This window comes from Mytilus edulis, chromosome 3 (genome assembly GCF_963676685.1).
Source record: "Mytilus edulis chromosome 3, xbMytEdul2.2, whole genome shotgun sequence".
NCBI classification, from domain to species: Eukaryota; Metazoa; Mollusca; class Bivalvia; order Mytilida; family Mytilidae; genus Mytilus; species Mytilus edulis.
The window spans coordinates 69741219-69762035 of record NC_092346.1 but is presented as its reverse complement, the minus strand read 5'-3'; the positions used below and the strand labels follow the sequence as shown (position 1 = coordinate 69762035).

The 20817-nt window shown below is 31.6% G+C and overlaps 1 protein-coding gene across 3 annotated transcripts in view; it reads right to left on the bottom strand.

The window, feature by feature from the left end:
* LOC139517278 (sodium channel protein para-like) overlaps window positions 1-20817 on the bottom strand; it is a 111012-nt gene that overhangs the window by 45712 nt on the left and 44483 nt on the right. For 2 of the 3 annotated variants that reach the window (XM_071308175.1, XM_071308177.1), the window contains exons 3-7: window positions 9248-9578; window positions 8661-8778; window positions 6882-6972; window positions 4671-4799; window positions 2232-2332 (exon numbers count right to left, since the gene is read on the bottom strand). In XM_071308175.1, coding sequence (XP_071164276.1) covers window positions 2232-2332; window positions 4671-4799; window positions 6882-6972; window positions 8661-8778; window positions 9248-9538 — 730 coding nt within the window. In that variant the 5' untranslated portion in view covers window positions 9539-9578. Of the gene's footprint in view, window positions 1-2083; window positions 2176-2231; window positions 2333-4670; window positions 4800-6881; window positions 6973-8660; window positions 8779-9247; window positions 9579-20817 lie in introns of all 3 variants that reach the window. The other variant, XM_071308176.1, reaches the window with a different exon arrangement.

Below are 20817 nucleotides of genomic sequence, written 5' to 3'. Positions count from 1 at the left end.
TTCATGCCATGTTTGGTTTTATTCCATTTAGTAGTTCTCTAAAAGAAATCATTTGTATGCATTTCCCATAGGGTCCAATGTTAAACTAAGTCCCCCGCTGGCGGCCATCTTGGATGATGGATCGGCTACAAAGTAACAAAACTTGGTCAGCATCTTATAAGGAACATTCATGCCATGTTTGGTTTTATTCCATTCAGTGGTTCTCCAGAAGAAGTTCAAAATGTAAAAAGTTAACAACGACGACGACGACGGACGACGACGGACGACGACGGACGACGGACGACAAACGCCAAGTGATGAGAAAAGCTCACTTGGCCCTTTGGGCCAGGTGAGCTAAACATGATTAAAATAAACGATAACTTAGCCTTTGTTCATATTTCGTTCATCATTGCCATTCACCCGAACATTGTCTGGCTTATAACCTGGCAAAAACTAGCAACAGCGCGTAAACACAAAGAACACAAAATTTCGAATTGAAGGGAGATACAGTTTTAACTTTTATACAACATGATTGCTTTAAAGACAGTCAAGTTCATTACCTGCATTTGTTTCAGATAAAAAGGACTATTACTTAAGTAATAAATATTGCATTAAGGCACGATTCTTTTAATTGTCTTAAGCATATTTAATGTTGATACAATATATCTAAAATAATATTTCATTTAAAATATGAAACCATAAATACTTATTGCTAAACTTTTTATACTCAGTTTATATAATTTTGTTTTTATTGGTACTGTCATATATTGCACGTTTAAACAAATCAATAGAAACTATGTGAATATTTCATATATTAACTTTCATATATTAACGAAGAAACCTTACTGAGTGTAAACAATACAAATGACTATATGGATTCATGAGGATTTCTAAGAGAACACAGATAAAATCTCTGAACCTTTACAGATAGCACAATGACACCGTTTCAAAATAGGCCCAAGTCAGTTTGATGACATGTAACATTTCTATAAAAGATTACCAACACATCATGGTTTCAGATGACCAACTGTGGATTTAATATTATTCGTTGGGTACTCATTTTCGTGGATATAGGTAAATCAAGAACACATTGTCTGCTGGTTTATGCTGGTTTTGTCATAACTTCCAGGAATTTAAATATCCACGAAAATAATTAAATCCATTATACTACTAACATGAAGAAATTCTGTAGAATTCAAGGTCATTTAAAACAACAAACATATATATGGTCAACGATCATAGGGATCCATCGCAAGTTTTATTTTATGTCATTGATATTTTTTTAGCGGTTAGTTTAAATATGTTCACATTTCAAATATCAATAATTAAATTTGTTTTGTCGATTTCAGTAAAACTGATCACAGGTGAAGCGAACCGAATTTGTGGTTTTTTACATTAATTTATTTTTTTCAGTTTGTACGAGAGAAAAATGTCAACAATATCAATCTCAGAATCATAAGTGGAACGCATTTCATTACTTGTATTCATATTAATAAAGTTTCCAATGAGACTTGGATTTATTTGACAAATTTCTTTTATTCTGTGTATGGTTAAATATGGGATTAGTTAAGATAACATGTTATAAACGTGCAACGGAACAAAGTGTACAATACGATTAAAAAGGTACAGGGACACTACTTCTTCTTTAACAGTTCAATCAAATAAAGTCAAATTTGCGTTAAACCATTCATCAAATATGAATTTCAAATGAAAACAGCAAAATAATAATAATGTGAAATTGTGTATATTGTGTTTCAAAAACAAACATTTAAAAGTTAAAATAAGTATTACTAGTAACTAGGTTTTCCGTTAATCTGTTAAGCAAACTGTTAGTGAAAGAAATTTCATGCATGCCGTGGTATTTAGTAAATAATATAAATCTACTTTTGGTGCTGTTCTACAAATTAGGCGTTGTTATTAGGATATGAATTTGCAAACGCTAACTGTTGGTGCAATCACACATCTGAGTCATAAAATGTGCAAAGTTCACATCATTCATTTCAAATCAATTTTTTTTTTTTGAATTGTTAGAAAAATATCTTTTCTAAGAAAACCAATTTGATGTGTTTTTGCACATTTTAAGATGCAGATAATCTTTTCATACCTGGTATCACGGCAACAGTCTTAAGAGCTCGGAGAACTCGAAAAGTTCGAAGTGCTGAAAGGTTACCTAGGTCAACACCCATGGTTATATATCTGAAATAACGATTATGCTTCATATTTTAATTTTTTGTCAGACACAAAACAAATACCTGGTACTACAGCCACTGTTTTAAGAGCTCTAAGTACACGAAATGTTCTAATGGCGGCAAGGTTACCTATTAGGTCCTTTGGAAGCAACATGGTAACATATCTGAAACAAAATTAGGTTGTGCTAATAAGGAAATAAAGAACATAAATAACTAAACCATCTGTGTGAATGTGCTACTTTAAATATCAAAAATAAAATATTTACTAGAATCCAAGAGTTAGAAAAAAAAAAAAATGTTTTATGATTTTGTCAAATTTCCTATTTTTATCCAGAATTTTACAAAATGACTGAAATATAAATTTTGAATTTTGCTTAATTCAATATAAAACAAATGATTAAGACTATTCTTCAACAATATGAGATTTTACAATTGTAATGTGAACATTTATAAAAAGATGACACGTGACTTTCAAAAGATTGTATCAAAGTCATGTGTAAATCTAATATAAAGCTTTATTTGAAAAAAAGGTTGTTACAACATATATGGCACATGGCGCAGTCCACAAGCACATCTTTTAGTTCATAGTTCCTTTTGGAGACAAAGAAATATTCAATAAAGAAATATTAAACACTCGAGAAAGTGACAAAAGGCAAAAAAGAAAGTTTGAGTAAATGCGTCGAAATAGCATTAGATATCACAGAATGTCTCAACTCAAAGAAAATACAAAGTATTGTGACATTTTCAGCGACGTAACATTTAGATACAAATTTAAGAGATCTAACAAAATGAATAAACTGCTAGTGATTTTACAAAATGATTTATATGCTTATAATAAAAATTCATACATAACAAATAAACTACAAAACATAGAAAGAATACATGCGCAAATTTGTATACTACATGCTGTAAAGGGTGACTGAAAACCGCAACAACAATGTATAAAATTTGGACAGCGACAAACAAGTCGTATCTCCAAGATATTTGAGTAATTTGAGTCTTAAAAAAAACAAGTTGAAAGTGCAAAAGTGGCGGATCCAGAAATGGCATCCTCTAGTCATGTTTTAGTGATTACATATATAATCAACCACATTTTGACACAAAAAGGGGCCCCGGGTCCACCGCCCCCTGGATCCACCTATGTGCAGTAAGGTTAAAAGCTTTTATGTTAGAAGAAAAATAATATAAAGCATAAGAGGCTCTCTTCTTCGTCCTTGCTTTGTTTCGTAAACAGTATCACAGCTTCCATCGAATTAGTTAACAAGTACAGTGACAGTAATATATGAAATGATTGTAGATACAATTGTGATATTTATGACTGTAATACTCAACTGTGGAAATAGACTACAAAAGTTGCAGCTGGACAGAATCCATTGTGCTTAATAGACTGTTTAATGATACACATGTAATAAAATCTTATTTTCTAAGAGTACAAAATGTATATCAATTAAGGTCACATGTCAGAATCGAGTGGAGCAGGAACTGTTAACATTCTCGACCACCTGAGTCCACATCTAGTTGTTGATGGCACAATGGACACAAATATTTGACGGTAAAAATTTGAATAAAGGCTTCACAACTGATGTCATTTTTATCGTCCTGAATATCATGAATAGACAAAGACCGAATCATGTAAGAAATTATACATCATTCCTTAGTAAACTTTTACTCATTTAAAATTTAAAAAATAGGTAAAAATATTGCATCAAAAGTGTACAGAAGAAGCAAAATAACAATCAATTCAAACATAATTATAAATAAGTATGATATTAGACAAACTTATGATAAATATGATAATAAAACATATTTTATCATTACATACACATGCACTTGAACAGCAGGATACATAGATACATGGATTATCACATAATAATCTAAGCTCAAGATATAATTTTATAAGGATATGAAATATATCAACAACTTGTATATACATACCATGTGAATAACACGAGGCATATTGTTTTTTTTTTATAAATATTCTGATAATTACACGCGATAAGTGAAATCACCATTAATTTTATACGGAAGTAAAACTTTTCTGCCCTGCTACATGTACATGTGAGAGAACGTGAATGCTTGTGGTGTCTCTATCAACATTTCAAAAAAACACGTTTCAATCTATAAATACTATCACTAAAGTGTTCTTTATTATCATTAAAAAAAATCTCGAAAAAAATATAAATATAAAACTTGAAATAGAATAGTTAAAACTAAAATATTGTATTGAATACTTATAATAATCATATTTAGAACTAAGATAAATATAACATTATTAAAGCAAAATAAAGTAAATATTCTTTGTTTTTTTTAAGAAGAAACAGTTTTACTTTCATCTACTAAATCATGAGGACCTTCATTTATATATAAAATTGAGAACAGAAACGTGGAATGTGTCAAAGAGACAACAACCCGATCATACTGCAGAAAAAAATCCGGGACCACAAATAGGTCTTCAATCTAGCGAGAAAATTCGTCACGCAGAGGTATACAAAGCTTACTTACGCTAAAGATATAACAGTAAAATCTAACCAATTCCACAAATCTCTAAGGTACGTGAAAGGTTTAAGAATAAAACCTCTTGCTGTAATTTTAACAACTGCTTCTATTGTATAAATTCCTGTAAACACATATCTGAAATGAGAAGAGACAACACGTTCTTATGCTTATTTTAGTAACCGTAATCTTAGACATGATAATATTTAGAAACGTCCATCCGATTGCCGTAATATTACATTCTATATGTGTATTTCATGACTAGCAATGTGCTTTTGAAACGTTTAAACCTTCTGTATTTGTTTGCACCTGTCCTAAGTCAGGAATCTGATGTTCAGTGGTTGTCGTTTGTTGATGTGGTTCATAAATGTTACCCGTTTCTCGTTTTTCATATAGATTATACCGTTGGTTTTCCCGTTTAAATGGTTTTATAATAGTCATTTGTGTAGTCCTTTATAGCTTACTGCTCGATGTGAGCCAATGCTCATTGTTGGAGACGGTACTTTGACCTTTAATGGATTTATTTTACAAATTGTGACTTGGATGGAGAGTTGTCTCATTGGCACTCACACCACTTTTTCTTATGTCTATTAACTTCAGCTTTAGATATTCCTCGTTTCAGAATTCTAAATCTCAGACTGCCTTTCAACACGCCTTAAAATTTGTAAATATAAAATAATATGTAAACGCAGTGATATCCTAGCGTTTCTGGAAATACACTCACAAGTACAGTAGGAACCATGCTATTGAAATCTAAAATTATTGATCATTCATCGTATGTAATCTGCGTGTAATAAAGTACAAAAAAGGTTCAATAAAATATAGAAACAACATTTCAAACATCAATGCGTCTTATTTTTGACCAAATAGCCCAATTCACTCTTAAAAGATGCATGGTCGGTGTTTTAATTAATATTCAACTTTCCTCATTTATATTTTGAAAACCAAATGTCTCTACTGAAAATTGTAATTATTTTCATATTTGTCTTTACTGATACTTGACTTATTGGCAATCATACCACAGATTGTATGTCTGCAAACTTTTAAAAACCAGACAATCACTTATGAACGTTATCACCAATATCATTTCTTTGGTATTCACATGGTATTTATATTTGGCAAACAATATCAAATCTACGTTGTGTATGACTGCAGCGGTGACCCATGTGACAGTTATTAAACGCTATATTACCTATATATCATAGAAAACAATCATCAAAATATCATTAAATACATTTTTGTATCAGATATACATATTATTAAAATCATTCCGAATAACACTAAATGATTTATTAATATTTTGATATGAAATAACTATATGACTTCTGTATCAGCTAATAATCGTATACTTCCATTGTCAATATTAACAGTAGGTATTACATTGTGTCCATTGGAAACATTTCTTAATCTAGTTCAAGTAAACTTGCTTGTTTTACAGTTGCCCGATATATCAAAATTCAATTCGCTTCAAAATTCATTGACCCCCCATATATAGTTATAGGCCAAACGAACAATAACAAACCAAATTTAAATTAAGCGAAAGACAGATTTTGCCCAGTTGTCAGCACTTCGGGGTTGACATGAATATCAATTATATGGTCATTTTAATAAATTATCTCTTACAAAACTTTTGAATTTTTCGGATTTTCCTATCCCAGGAACAGATTACCGTAGTCGTATTCGGCACAACTTTTTGAAATTTTGGGTCCTCAATGCTCTTCAGCTTTGTACTTGTTTGGCTGTATAACTATTTTGATCTGAGTGTCACTGATGAGTCTTGTGTAGACGAAACGCGCGTCTGGCGTATTAAATTATAATCCTTGTACCTTTGATAAATATTTGCGTCATAACATTTCCCATCTAGCCTATAACCAAGATGACAAGCAATAGATATAGGAAGATGTGGAGCAAGCATGTTTTTGTAAAGTTGCTTTTTCTTTTCAACTTTTTTAAACTCCAATGTTCAATCTTTTTTCCATAATCACATAAAAATATTCGATGAAACATCCCAATTCAGACGTTTTGAAAGTTTTCGCTCTCCATCCCCTAATTATCACTCAATATTTGGTCAAATTTGTCATCTTTTGGCATGTGTATGTATACATGCTTCAAATGATTTTGTCTGTGTGCAACTGGTAGTGCGATTGTTTAAATCTCCCCTTGGTATCCCTAGCTTCTATTTTTAGGAAGTGCAAATATTTAGAAAAATATAATACTTACTCAATATAATCTCCGTACTTTTTATCCTCCGGCATGGCCATGAAGACACAGTTAACAATAATGGTTATAATCACAAGGGCATTAAACAGAGTAAAAAAAGTTAAGGAAATCATTCAAAAGAAAGTCATACATCAATGATTTTTTTTCTTGACTATACAGTAAAGTTTTCTTTATTTGCTCTTTAAAGAGTTCGGGTATATTAACACACCATCTCAACGCATTTTGAAAATCACTCATCCCTAAAAAATGAAAATATTCAAGGAGCAATAATTATTTCATCACTAAAAAGTATTCTATAATATACAATTCAATGATCAATACATATTAACACGTTATCACATGCATTTCATAGACGTTTTGAAATGGCAGAAATGAATGATGAACAAAGTACGTGTTTTTCCAGTTTTTAAATTTCAGCATCACATGTACATATATATAATAAAAATCCGCCATCACTTGAAAATATGTATAAAGTATGCAAACATATGCGGAATTCTACAGGGAAACTATATCTTTATATATATATTATGAAAAAGGAACATATATGTAGGAGTTGTATGACAATGCATACTCATTTCCAAGTTATTGTTTGTACTTGAAACGTATCATAATGGCAAACAGTGCTCTCCAAGGAAAAATGAAAACGTTATCAAAATGCAAAAATCAATAAAAACTATATAATAATATGTCATCTCTCATATTAGTAGTTTCACTTTTTCACTTAGCCTTCTTTGACGGATGAAATTTGAGATTGTGGATTTTTATAATTTTGATTCCTTTTTGACATATGAAAGAGAATAAAAATCCTTTTAACCCTTGTTTTCATCTAGGTTATACCAAGTTGTGCTTTGTAATTAATATCAAAATTACAACTGCATTCATCACTAAGAATTTATGTTAAAATGTATTGGAAAAATAGATTAAAATTGTATTTTTTATTTGCTAGGTCGTTCAGGCATTATTAAGTTTCAGCGATGATATCGGTTTCCTTGACGCAACCTCTATTTAAAGTTAACGACTGGTTTATTTATAGCGTCATCCTACAGGAAATCGATATTGGTAGACTTGATTCCAAATATGATAAACTATATTAGCTAAGAATGCGTCTCACTCAGTTAAATGTCAACTCAAATATCGTACGACTGTGTAAGTTTGCATTGATCGAAGTGATATGATACAACATATACAATACTATTAGATCAGCTCGTTTCTTACACTTTATACAATGCGCTAGAAATCTTTCAAATTGTTTTGTATCTAAATTAATCATATAAAGCATTGGGATGTTAAATTAGCTGCTGTATCCATTGAATATAATGTTTCGGAAACTTTCATTTGAAATTTTGACAAAGAGTTAAAGTGATTAATCCGCTCCAAGTCTCGCAATGTTTTTTTTCTTCATGTTTTTAAGAGAAATTGTGATGACTCTGCTTTCTGCTAAAAAATTTCCACGATATTAAATGGAATTGATTGCAACCTTGTAAAAAGACGGCTATATATTTCAGGATCAAGGCTGAATTTGTCATGTTGGGGCCCTTTATTTAGCTCCGTGTTCGATATTAGCCAAGACTCCGTGTTGAAGACCGTACTTTGACCTATAATTGTTTACTTTTAACATATTGTGACTAGGATGGAGAGTTGTCCCATTGGCACACATACCAAATCTTCTTATATCATCTATTGAATCAGATACAATTGTAACGTAATTAAATAATAAATATTCTTATGACTATATTCTTTTGTTGTTCCGTTTTTTTATGCGATTTTAAAAAGGATATGGATGAACTAATAAATATAAAGCTATTCTTCTAAAAGGGTTGAAAGGACTCAGGAGAAACAGGGCATTTGTAGCACTAAATCGGTATATGCTTTTGTCTTTTCCTATTACACAAAATGTCTGAAATAGAAAAAAAATAATATGAAACGACCAAGTGTAGATACTTGTTCTTTTTGTCATTTTGTTAATTGTATTTTGTGCTTGAAGACAATCTTATGAATCAATCCCGTACTTTCTAATGTTTAAAAAGTTGATCGTATGTAAAAAAAAAAAAAGAGCTGTTATATCGCTGTTCTAGATTAGTTTGATGATTTAACGTTAACACATGATGTTTAATTCACCCATATTCCCTATGTGCGTGCCCCAAATCAGGAACATAACATTTTGTGATTGACATTTATTGTTTGCTGCCTCCCATGTTGGTTTCAAGTTTTTTGTGTAAGCATTGATTAGATCGTTTGTGCAATCTTCTTAAATGTCTTGTATACGATGGAATGATATCCATTTGCAATCATACCATAACATCTCACTTTCACATATATATGTAAACGTCATTTAATGTTATTTAAATTATGCATGCATTCCTTACCATATGTGGATCATAATACTCATCAAGGTCTTCTATTGGTTTACCGACGAATTCTGGAGGAAAGTCATCAATCAATTCTCTAGGTAGTTTCTTGCCAACCTCAAATTTTGGGTCTGGTTTGGGTTCTTCTTCGTGGTGAGGTAATTCCTCCTCCTCTCCCTCTTCAGCCGCCTGTTTATCAGCCTTTTTAATCGCCTTAAGATCATTTATATTGGCGTGAATAGTAGCCAGAGATTCGGGGGTGAAGAGGACGAAAGGGGCCGTATCTTCTTCTTCCTCCAGCATATCCATCTTAAATGTCAGTTTGACCTACCGTTAGCTACACCATTTTCTGAAAAAGTCAAAAAGGCAAACAAACGATTGAGCATTAATTTGGCTATTTCATAATCCTACTAGTGTTTTCCAACTTCGTTACTTTAGCTTAAATAAGTTTAAGCCTAAATAGTCCAACAAATATATTTGTGAGTTTTCGTATTCAACGTCTTTTCTTTACTTGAAACTCTTTCGTTTGTCTACTAATTATCATTGATGAATAGTATCTGTTCATTTATGTCATAATTAAGATTCAACAGAACAAATTTGTCTGAAAAACAGTTTACCAAAGTAATACAATCCCTACAGAGAATATTGTACCTGTCTTGAGGGATCTGCTTGTTAATTTCATATGATGTCATTTAGAATACGTATGTATTATCATAAACAAAGAGAATATAGTTTTCATTTTAACTGTAGCTTTCCAAAAACGAGGAATTACCATTTGTATGGTCTTAAATAAAGGCAACAGTAGTATACCGCTGTTCTTAAAATAAACCAAAACCTATGTTCTACAAAATGGTCAATACATTTTATATGTGTTCAAGTGATGTAAAATATGAATATACACACCAATGCAAGGGGCATCAATTGGGATATATATAATCTAAATACATGTACTGCTAGAAAAATGGTACATTGAAATGAACCAATATTGAAAAGTTTAAGTCAACCCTTATGTCTTTCAGTTTTGTTTTTCAAATAGATCGTCACAGTCAACTTATATTCCGAGAAAATAGGTGTGACTCAAGCCATCCCAACTCTGTCTGGGGTATCTTTTCACTGAATTTTAATTGGATAGATGCAACTATTAACAAAAGCAGCACTATGACATAATATACTAATTGAGTTTGCGAGTAAGCAACTCCACCCTTTATAGGACGTTTACATCATGCTAACACATACACCATAAGTGTTTATTAAAGCTGTCCTACGAAAGAGCTTTGTAAATGAACAATTTCTATTTCAATTTATAAAAAAGAAGATGTGGTATGATTGCCAATGAGACAACTATCCACAAAAGACCAAAATGACACAGACATTAACAACTATAGTTGTAATGGTTAAAGCATTGTTAAAAATAATCTAACACACCAATTTGCATTTGTGAGTGATATTTAATCAAGATGAAATTCCCACCACTCAAGTTGGATTTGGATTTAGTGTTTCAGTAGTAGCAAGCCAATACAACTTTTCTAAAACAACTTTTACATATACTTCAAAAACATTAAAGAATGAATAATATGTTACCTTTGTCATCCAATGTTTACCATGTGTGCATTGAACGATGCTGTGCTATTGGAAAACACCATGGTTTATTTAGAAAGTATATGGTGTACCAATTCATGACACACAATATTGAACGTAATTGAAAACAATTAAAGCAAAGGTTCAACGCGTTTATGTTGTTCTCTACTTTAAACGAATCCTTATTAATGTCTATGTTACGAAGAAGTCAAAATAGACTTTGGGCGTTTCGGTTGTTTTGTGGCAAGACTTCTATCACACTAGCGAAACATTAAGTAAATACTTGTTTCAAGATATTTGTTTATACTTTTTATAGCTCTAAAGCGGCGAGAAGAACCTTTCAATACAAGCAAAACACGTATTTGATTACTTTTATCATGAATATGGAATATTCAGTTCCCCATATACGTGCGTGTAAAATACTGTTAAAGCAAAAATGTATAAACATTGTAAAATTTTCAAATAAATGTCTGTTGGTTCTTTGTGTTGTTTGTTTGATGTTTCATTGATTTTTTCACATATTTTATTACATTCATAAATATTGTTCCAGTTCGTCGTAAGACAGATATAGCTGTATTTTGTAAATGATAATTTCCACTGGAGTAGTGCTGGTAGTTGAATTAAGTCCAGATATGTCACGGTTATAATATGATTTGGATGTCTATTATGACAAAATACAGATTCTCTCATCTCATCTTATTCGTATCCTAACCTGTTAACACAATTTTCTAACTCGAGAAACGACAACCACTTAGTCATATCAAGATCAGTTGGGAAATAAAATAAGTAGATTTATAGAAAAGTTCAAACCAGTCAAGATATATCAAGAGAAGTGAGAAAAAGGCAATTTTCGTTTCATTATGTTGTAATGGAAATAATATTTGGTAAAATATATCTAGTTGTTTCAGATAAAAAGTGGTCAATTTTATGTGATATAAGAAGCAAGTGTTGTGCTTACTAACAACGATTTTGTTTGCAATAAAACAAAGCATTACTTTGCATGTATTACTGTACAGCTATAAAATGTTGTTTGCCTTTATCGTATTGATATTTAAATTTTGACATTGCACAAGGTCATGCTTTTCTCAACCTGTTTATGATATCTTTACACTATTTCCTTTAAATTAGTTCTGATTGGTATTTAAGTTTAGTTAAACATGATTTATTTTTTAGTTGTAGTGATCTTTAAACTAATTAGAAGTGTTCAGTAAATGCTAGTTTCTTAGTATTTTTGTAGGTCGAATTTGAGCTTCGTATCGACCAAACGCGTCAAGCCCTTTCCAACTGATTTTAAAGTATATAATGCTGTTACATCATTGTCCCGGGTCAGAGTTTTTTTTGTTCTCGGATGTGACTGGGTTTCATTTTGAAGGTTGTGAAGAGTCCACAGAATGAGTTACTAGTGGTAATAAAGATGCATGAAAAAAATTCAGGATAAGACTTAAAATTTTACGGAATATACCGTTTTTACTCACTAGCAAATAGTCCCTACGTGATCTTGAAATACTGAATTAATAGTGGTTAAATGAATTAATTTGTATAATAATTTTCGAAAGATTATAACGTATTAGTATTCAGAAGGTGATTGTCCTATTTGCATGGAACCATTTTTGAAAAAACTAATATATCGTAACAGATAACACAACCGTTTTGAAAAAAAAGCATGCACCGATTGCCAAATTAAGGTTACAACTAGCCTTGCTTGTTCCACGTTTTATTTAATCATAGAATAATATTAATATATTTAGATCTGTGACAGCCACCTAACAAATTAATGACTGAAAAGGCTTCTATTTTAAAACAAGGTCTATTATAGTCATTTTTCTGTTTTTTTTGTTTTCTTTACATTTAAAGGGTCTTATAACACTGAAGAAACTTGGCCAATGTTTCTGAAGTATTCTTTCATAGTGACAACCATAAAAAAAGCTTCGATCAAATTCTTTGAAACGTATCCTACTTGTTTTAAAACTTGGACGATAAATAAGCCAATCATAGAGCAGAAATGATACAGTATGTTTAACACAACTAAAGCAAAAGGCAAAATTGACGGGAAAAGAAAGATGAGTTCCAGTGAGAGTTGAGGAAAATTGCTAGGCGTAAATTGAAATGGATGATTTTATAAAAAAAATATTTTGTTTAGAGATTCAACTTAACCAAGAAGAAGGTTGAATGTCGCTCAGTCCATCTAAAATAATGCATGAATTCGACCGAGATTAAGAGCTGAGTGTATTACTTTGTTATCTTTTAAGCAACCAGCTTTTTGTTTCTCTTCTTCCCACTCAAGGATTTGTTTTTTCTCAGTCGATTTCTAATTTTTGACCAGCGGTCTATTACTGTTGCCTTTATTCGTGTACGATTTCTTATTCGTTTTATCCCAGTGGTTGTTCACAGAATAAACAGTGAAAGTGCAATATGCAGTAATTCTGTGAGAAAACGAGTGAGACAATTAGCTCCATTGTCTTGGTAAACATTGAAACTCCTGCCTTTAGTTTTGTTTGACAAAGTTTTATGAAAATCTTTGAAAGTATCACCAGACGGCTTTGATAAAAATTTCTTGTTAAAAGATTTCTGTGGCCAAGTTTTTGATTGAGCTCTTTAATTGTCACAACAGGAGTGAAGTAACACCTACTTTAAACATATGATAAATTAATGTCGCGACGAAAACAAAAAGAAGAAGAGAACAGATGGTTTCAATGTAGTAGCAGCCCGCAGTGGATCTTATGTAATGCCTATGATTATCTTGTTGGTACAAACTTTAATTTTTAAGCAGGCGTGACAATAGTTGAATCACATTTGGACAACACTATATTATTATTTACTTGTATGTATTTTTGATGGTTTAAGCAATTTTAAGTATCAGACAGAAAAATAAAGAACCAATTACAAGTTTACCCATAGTTATCTAATACACTGACTATACTCAGAGGCTTGCCACCAATTAAAACAATGCGTATATATGTATTCACTCGTAACATTGACAGGATAATTACATAAAATGTAATGAAACTGAACATAAATGAACCAGGAAAAGCCATTTAAAGTGTATAAAAGTATCATTATTTCAACCATTAACTCCATAAAATTGATTTTCTGCACAATAAAATTACGTAATGGAGAAATTCTTAATGGTCATTTACAATGTTTAGAGTAAATTGATTACTTTAAGCAGATGATCCGCCAGGGAAAAACTGTTTGCAGACATCATAATCTATTGTGCTGTAACTGCACCCAAATCCACAAAAGATGAGCACAAATAGACGCAAAATACAGTTGCTAAGCAATACTTGGAATAGTGAACCAATAGAATCCAATTGACATTTTTCCACGAACAAAAAATCGCAAAGCCAACTAGTTAAAAGACCAATGTAATTAAAAATAATTTCAAATTTCAATTCTTTTAAAGGTTGAAACTGAACCAGATCTTTAAATGTGTATTTTTCCTTAAATCATCTCTTAGACAATGCCAACTCAGTCTTAAAACTACACATTTAAAGTTGCCAGTGTTAATATCTAGAACGATTATTGGTGCAAATTAGTACTTTCATGATAAAAATCTGAGTATAAATATAGAGAAATTTTAATTTCTGCATATGATCATACATATGGTTGATGCCATTGCTGGTGAACGTTTTATTCCTGAGGTTATTACCAGCCCAGGTTGATGCCACTGCTGGTGAACGTTCTATTCCTGAGGTTATTACCAGCCCAGGTTGATGCCACTGCTGGTGAACGTTTTATTCCTGAGGTTATTACCAGCCCAGTAGTCAACATTTATGTGATTTATAGACTATAAAAGTGGAGTAATTTCAAAAATTGAGGTTTGATATATTTAGATATATATTGCCTAAGCCTTATTTGGCAAAATATATACTGGGGGAATTTTCGATTTTTCATATCTTCAACGTCAACTCTGATTTGAAGTTGCCTCCAAAATATTAACAAGATATTCAACATATTGATTTGAAACATTATCCCATTGCTTGCGATTTCTATCAAAATTTTTTGATAGGGGTTGCAGCTAACTAGAAAGCTATTGTATCAACGTTTCCAATAGGTAAAGTTGATGCCATCCTTTCGAAATTTTAACATCATCTTGGTTTATGACGGATATTTGTGTCGCAGGACCATGGAAATATTTTGATTGTTGTAACCCCAATCCCGTTTCTTTACTGGATTGTAAATTGATCGAATACGACGATTGTTATTAGTATGGGAACTATTCACCAATGCGCAGCACCTCAATTCATCCTTTGTTGTGGTGTTGCTGTTGTAATTCTATAGTATTCAGCATAGGGTTTTGATATTATTGTTCCATGCTTTTTTGACGTTTTTTTCTTTTACGTCATTGAGTTTTCTGTATTAATTGGACTGGATTTATGATTGTTACATTGTTATTTTCTTTTCTCTTTTAGAAGTGCCCGATGAAACAAGGTTAAATTTATGCAATAAATCAAACTGGTTACATTTAAAGATTTCCCCAATAATGACACATTAACAAAGATTTCTTAAGATTATTAGCTAAAAATCGATGCATTTTTTTTCTTCATATTTGAGATGTATTCAAAAGCATTACGTTATTGAAATCAGTCAGTAGATCTTAGTGCCAGAGAATGAAAAGATTAAAAGAAATACGATAACAAAACAATTAGTCATTTGACGTTGAATAAAACCAACAAGAAATAAACTTTTATTCTGAAGATATTTTTTTTCAGAATCAATTAAGATATTACACAATGTAGCATACTGGTAAGCGTAAGAGTATTGACAGACCAGAAAACAACCCATGCTTGCAAACACATGACTGAGCCTAGATCACATTGTCCTTACTCAACAGACAGAGAAATACACGTGGTCGTATCGATCCAATTATATTGCATGATACCGTATACATCGACAGATACATGTGTATACCGGTGCCTCCCTAATCTATTGAGAATACCCTAATAGCAACGTTATCTGACTCATATATTGATTTAGCCGTAGGAAATTCAGTTCCTCAATACATCACAGTCACTTGTTACACAATTTACCAATATTCAATACATAAAACACAGCATCGGTCGATCGAACACGACATTCCAACAGTCATAAAATCAATTATGTAGCTGTGCTATAGCTGTTTTGTGTAAAAAAGAAGTTTTTACTACATCTATTAGCATCTTGGTCATGATGATAAATTATATGCACTCGGATAGAAAGCGTTACTAAAATGTAATTTAAACTTAGTAAGGAATTGTAAGTGGAAACAGTTGATGTTACGAAAATCAATAAAAAATCAGATACTATTGCAAACTTTTAAAAAAAGGTATTGAAAATTTTACGAAGGTCCAACATTCATTTGCATTTTAATGAAGTGTCCAAAAAACTAAATGGAATTATTCTGGAGAAAGTGATAACTATCTGTATCGCTAATGCGATCAACATAGCACCTAATATAGGTTATATTATAGTAACATGTATTAACTTTACAAATGAAACGCAAATGGTAAAACCATAGATGTATTTATGGTATGGTTTTATACGTCTATAGTATAACTTATTCACAACAAGTGTGTAAGCTTAAAGAAAATGAAGAAGCTAAAATTCAAATATGATATTAATGTCATTTATCAGAGTACTGTCTTTTGAGCATGTGATAGATTTTATTTCATAAAATTTATTGTTTTTTTTATGATGTTGATCGTTCCGTACATTCTACTTAGTCTCTAGATATAGTAGTGTTTTATTGAATTATATTGACTTATGTTGGGTTAACACATTGTTCTTTCATGGTACATTTAACATGTGATTTTTGCATAACAATATTGTTAGATTCTCTAATACCTAGAAAAGCAAAACATTGATAATGCTGACAGTCCTGTCATCTCAGGGATATCTAAGATGTCGTAAGCTATAATGCAAGAGAACAATCGTTCTGCATTTTGACTGCATGTCTGGTTATAATGACTTGAAGTCCGCATATAGAATCATTTTCATAACAGCGTAGACAATGCAATTTCTTCGCGCTCATGTTATCAATTGCCTCTGTCAGAGTTATTTCTTTTATCATTCGGAACAAAGTTACGATTGAATTCAAAGAGTTCTCAATCGAAAAGGTATTAAAAAATTACTACGCATTTTAATGTGTGGCATAATGCTTATGTTCGTCACTTTGAACTTGTAATTCCCGTGTAAACTTTTACTATGTCTGTTTTTTTGTTTGTTCGTATTTAATAAGCCGGACTCGCCAATTATCGTGTATTACTATTAGTTGGTACCATATTCAAAGAAAAGAGACAATATTTAAATCAATAATCATGTTTGATAAAGAACCTTCAACGACAATAATTTAAGAGCTGTTTCCTCTTATATTACTCCGTCCACAAACAGTTGTTATTAATTTAATTGTTTGGTGGTTTTCATGTTCAATGATTCTATAGAAAATGGTTATCAATTATTTAGAAGAACATGTGCATGACCCATTACTTTTTATGTGCATGACATATAATATAAATGTGCACAAGTAGATTCAAGAATTCAGGTACAAAGATTTACAAACGTTCATCTCATTGATTAAGTTGTCTCTTATAACGACGGTCTACAAAAACTAATTATTACATTCAAATAATTATCTTATAGCATATAAACGTTATCTTCTACTACTCTAGTATTCAATAACAACATAAAAAGCAGTAATTATATTCATCATAGATATCAGGCTTAACATTCTGTACACCAAACGTGCTATTCGTCTACAAAATGCTGATTAGTAACGCTTAAATAAAACAATATATCATCCGCACCAAACGCAAACGTTACAGAAGCTGTGTCTTGTCTGTTCTTTTGTATAGTTCAGAATGTTGGAGGATGAAAGAACACGACCAAAAGAGGCTGTCTGTATTTCATACCAAAAGTCTGAGAAGGATTCTGCGAATCTTTTGGCCACAAAAAGTTTCAAACGAGAACCTTCTTTTCAGATGCCAACAACAAGATATAGCTACAACTATAATGAGAAGACGCTGGATGTGGATTGGACATGTTTTACGGAAAGATCAGGAGGATATCACAAAGACAGCACTACACTGGCCCCAGAAGGTAAAATATACCAGGATTGAAAACTTTACATTTGCGCCAGACACGCGTTTCGTTTTGAAAAGACTTATCATTCAGTGACGATCGAATATAAAAAATGTTATAAAGGCCAAAATAAAGTACGAAGTTCAAGAGCATTGAGGACCAAAAATTCCTAAAAGTTTTGTCAAATACGCATTATGTAATCTATTCCTGAGACAGAAAAAAACTTTAAATTCGTGTTTCAAAAATTCAAAGTTTTGTAAATAGTTAATTATGACCTGGTCCATATCAATAATAATTCATGTCAACACAGAAGTGCTGACTACTGGGCTGGTTATACACTCGGAGAATAATTACTCCACCAGCAGTAGCATCGACCCAGCGGTTGTATATGAACTCATCAGCAGTGGCATCATTGAATGTCATGTTTCAATTACTGAAAAAAAATCGTTTACAACAGACATAAGTACAGATATTGTTAATTGGTGAAATAGAAAGTTTGGTTGTGAGGTACAATTTCACTTACTGCAGGAATTAAAAAAAAATGATAGTTCACGTCCAGCATTTAATGGTCATATCATTGAACATTTAAATTTAGCAATAATGTAAACGACTTATCCTACAAACCATATACCAATATACAGTAAATTGTTGATTAATAATAGCTTTATTATCAATTCTCTTAACTATAGTTTGAGACAAGACTTTCAGGTTAATTGTTCCATTCCACAAGGTTATTCCGTACGGTTCCTAACGCCGTTATATACAACATTTTAAAAGCTGTACAGATGTTTTTTATTGTAGAGGGCACTTTTTATTCTTTGATGCAGTATGATACATTTGATATTGTTTTGTCCTTAATATCATCATTTAGAGTTCAATTTGACTTTTAATTTATAGTATTTAATGTCCCCTAAAAAAAGTTAAATAAAAGTTTCCTCTCCAAGATAATATGTGCTAATGTCATATAATCGATAATATTAAAGTCTATGTTATTGTTTCTTCTTCATATTTGTCGAGAGTTGTTCAATTAAGAGCACGACATATGATGAGAGATTTTTCTATTTTTGAAGACCATATGTCAACCGATTGAAGTGTTACAATTTGGGTCAGGATGGTATACTGTCTTATTCAAGTATACAGCACATTACATGTTGTTTTGATATTACAGATTTGTAATTGATGTAAACAAAACGTCAACAATGTCATAAAACTTATGTGGGAGTAATTCATTCAGATTTATTGATATATATAACGATTGTTTCACGCTTTTCTGAATAAATGTTCTAAAGACCATTGGTATCAATTATATAATCAACAAGCGACAGAGTATAACTTTACTCGCTATGAGAATATGGTATCAATTCTTCAAATACTTCATTCATACAGAAAGGGATACCGTGTTAAGATAACATAGTCAAATAAAACCTAAATCGCTACTAAACAATATAGTAGCTAACGCAAAATGCATCGATACAGATGTTTTTTCTTCAGTATGTTAAATACATGTGTCAAATAATTTACAGAAATAAGCCTTTTAGTCACAAATGAATATTTAAAAAAATCAAAGTGTATGCGTAAGCAAAAGGGAAAAAAAATTCTAGTTGCAGTCTTCATTGTATTTTTTATTTACTCTGGTACAATACAACACCACAGCATAGATATATTTGCCATTATAAATATGACCAAAGATGCAGTGAGTGTTTCTGTTAAAAATCGTACCATGAGGTAAGATAAGTCCAACGATAGAAGTCTTTTCTTTGTTTTGCCTCGGATTTCTTTTCAGCTTATTTAGCTAAATAACCTTTGGTCAGAGATAAACACACTATAACTCAAAAGTTAGAGTCGAAACGGCTGTTGAAACTCTTAACCGGTGCTGTATATGATCTCAAACTGAGTATTAAAAGCTGTTATAAATATGAAATATTTAAAAGAATAGATAAAATTGAGAATGGAAATGGGGAATGTGTCAAAGAGACAACAACCCGCCCAAATAAAAAACAACAGCAGAGGGTCACCAACAGGTCTTCAATGTAGCGAGAAATTCCCGCACCCGGAGGCGTCCTTCAGCTGGCCCCTAAACAAATATATACTAGTCCAGTGATAATGAACGCCATACTAATTTCCAAATTGTACACAAGAAACTAAAATTAAAATAATACAAGACTAACAAAGGCCAGAGGCTCCTGACTTGGGACAGGCGCAAAAATGCGGCGGGGTTAAACATGTTTGTGAGATCTCAACCCTCCCCCTATACCTCTAACCAATGTAGTAAAGTAAACGCATAACAATACGCACATTAAAATTCAGTTCAAGAGAAATCCGAGTCTGATGTCAGATTCTGAAGATGTAACCAAAGAAAATAAACAAAATGACAATAATACATAAATAACAACAGACTACTAGCAGTTAACTGACATGCCAGCTCCAGACTTCAACTAAACTGACTGAAAGATTATGATTTCATCATATGAACATCAGGCACAATCCTTCCCGTTAGGGGTTTAGTATCATACCATCATAACATATATGAGAAGAACATAACCCGTGTCATGCCAACAACTGTTTTTAGAATAAATGTGTTTAGTTCCGATGCAAAGACCTTATCAGTGACTCAATATTAACGCCAAAATATGCAATCTTTAATGACTTGACAACAGTATCGTAATTATATCCCTTCTTAATAAGTCTATTCGAAGGTTTTGTAAGTTTCTGAGGTGAATACTGACACCTTTGTGCTTTATAAAGAATATTACCATAAAAAATTGGATGTGAAATACCTGAACGTATTAAAAGTCTGCATGTTGAGCTATATTTACGAATAATGTCTTTATACCGATGATAAAATTTAGTAAATGTTTTGACTAGTTTGTGATATCGAAAACCCTGGTGTAATAATTTTTCAGTAATACATAAATTTCTCTCGTTAAAATCTAAAACATTGTTACATACACGAG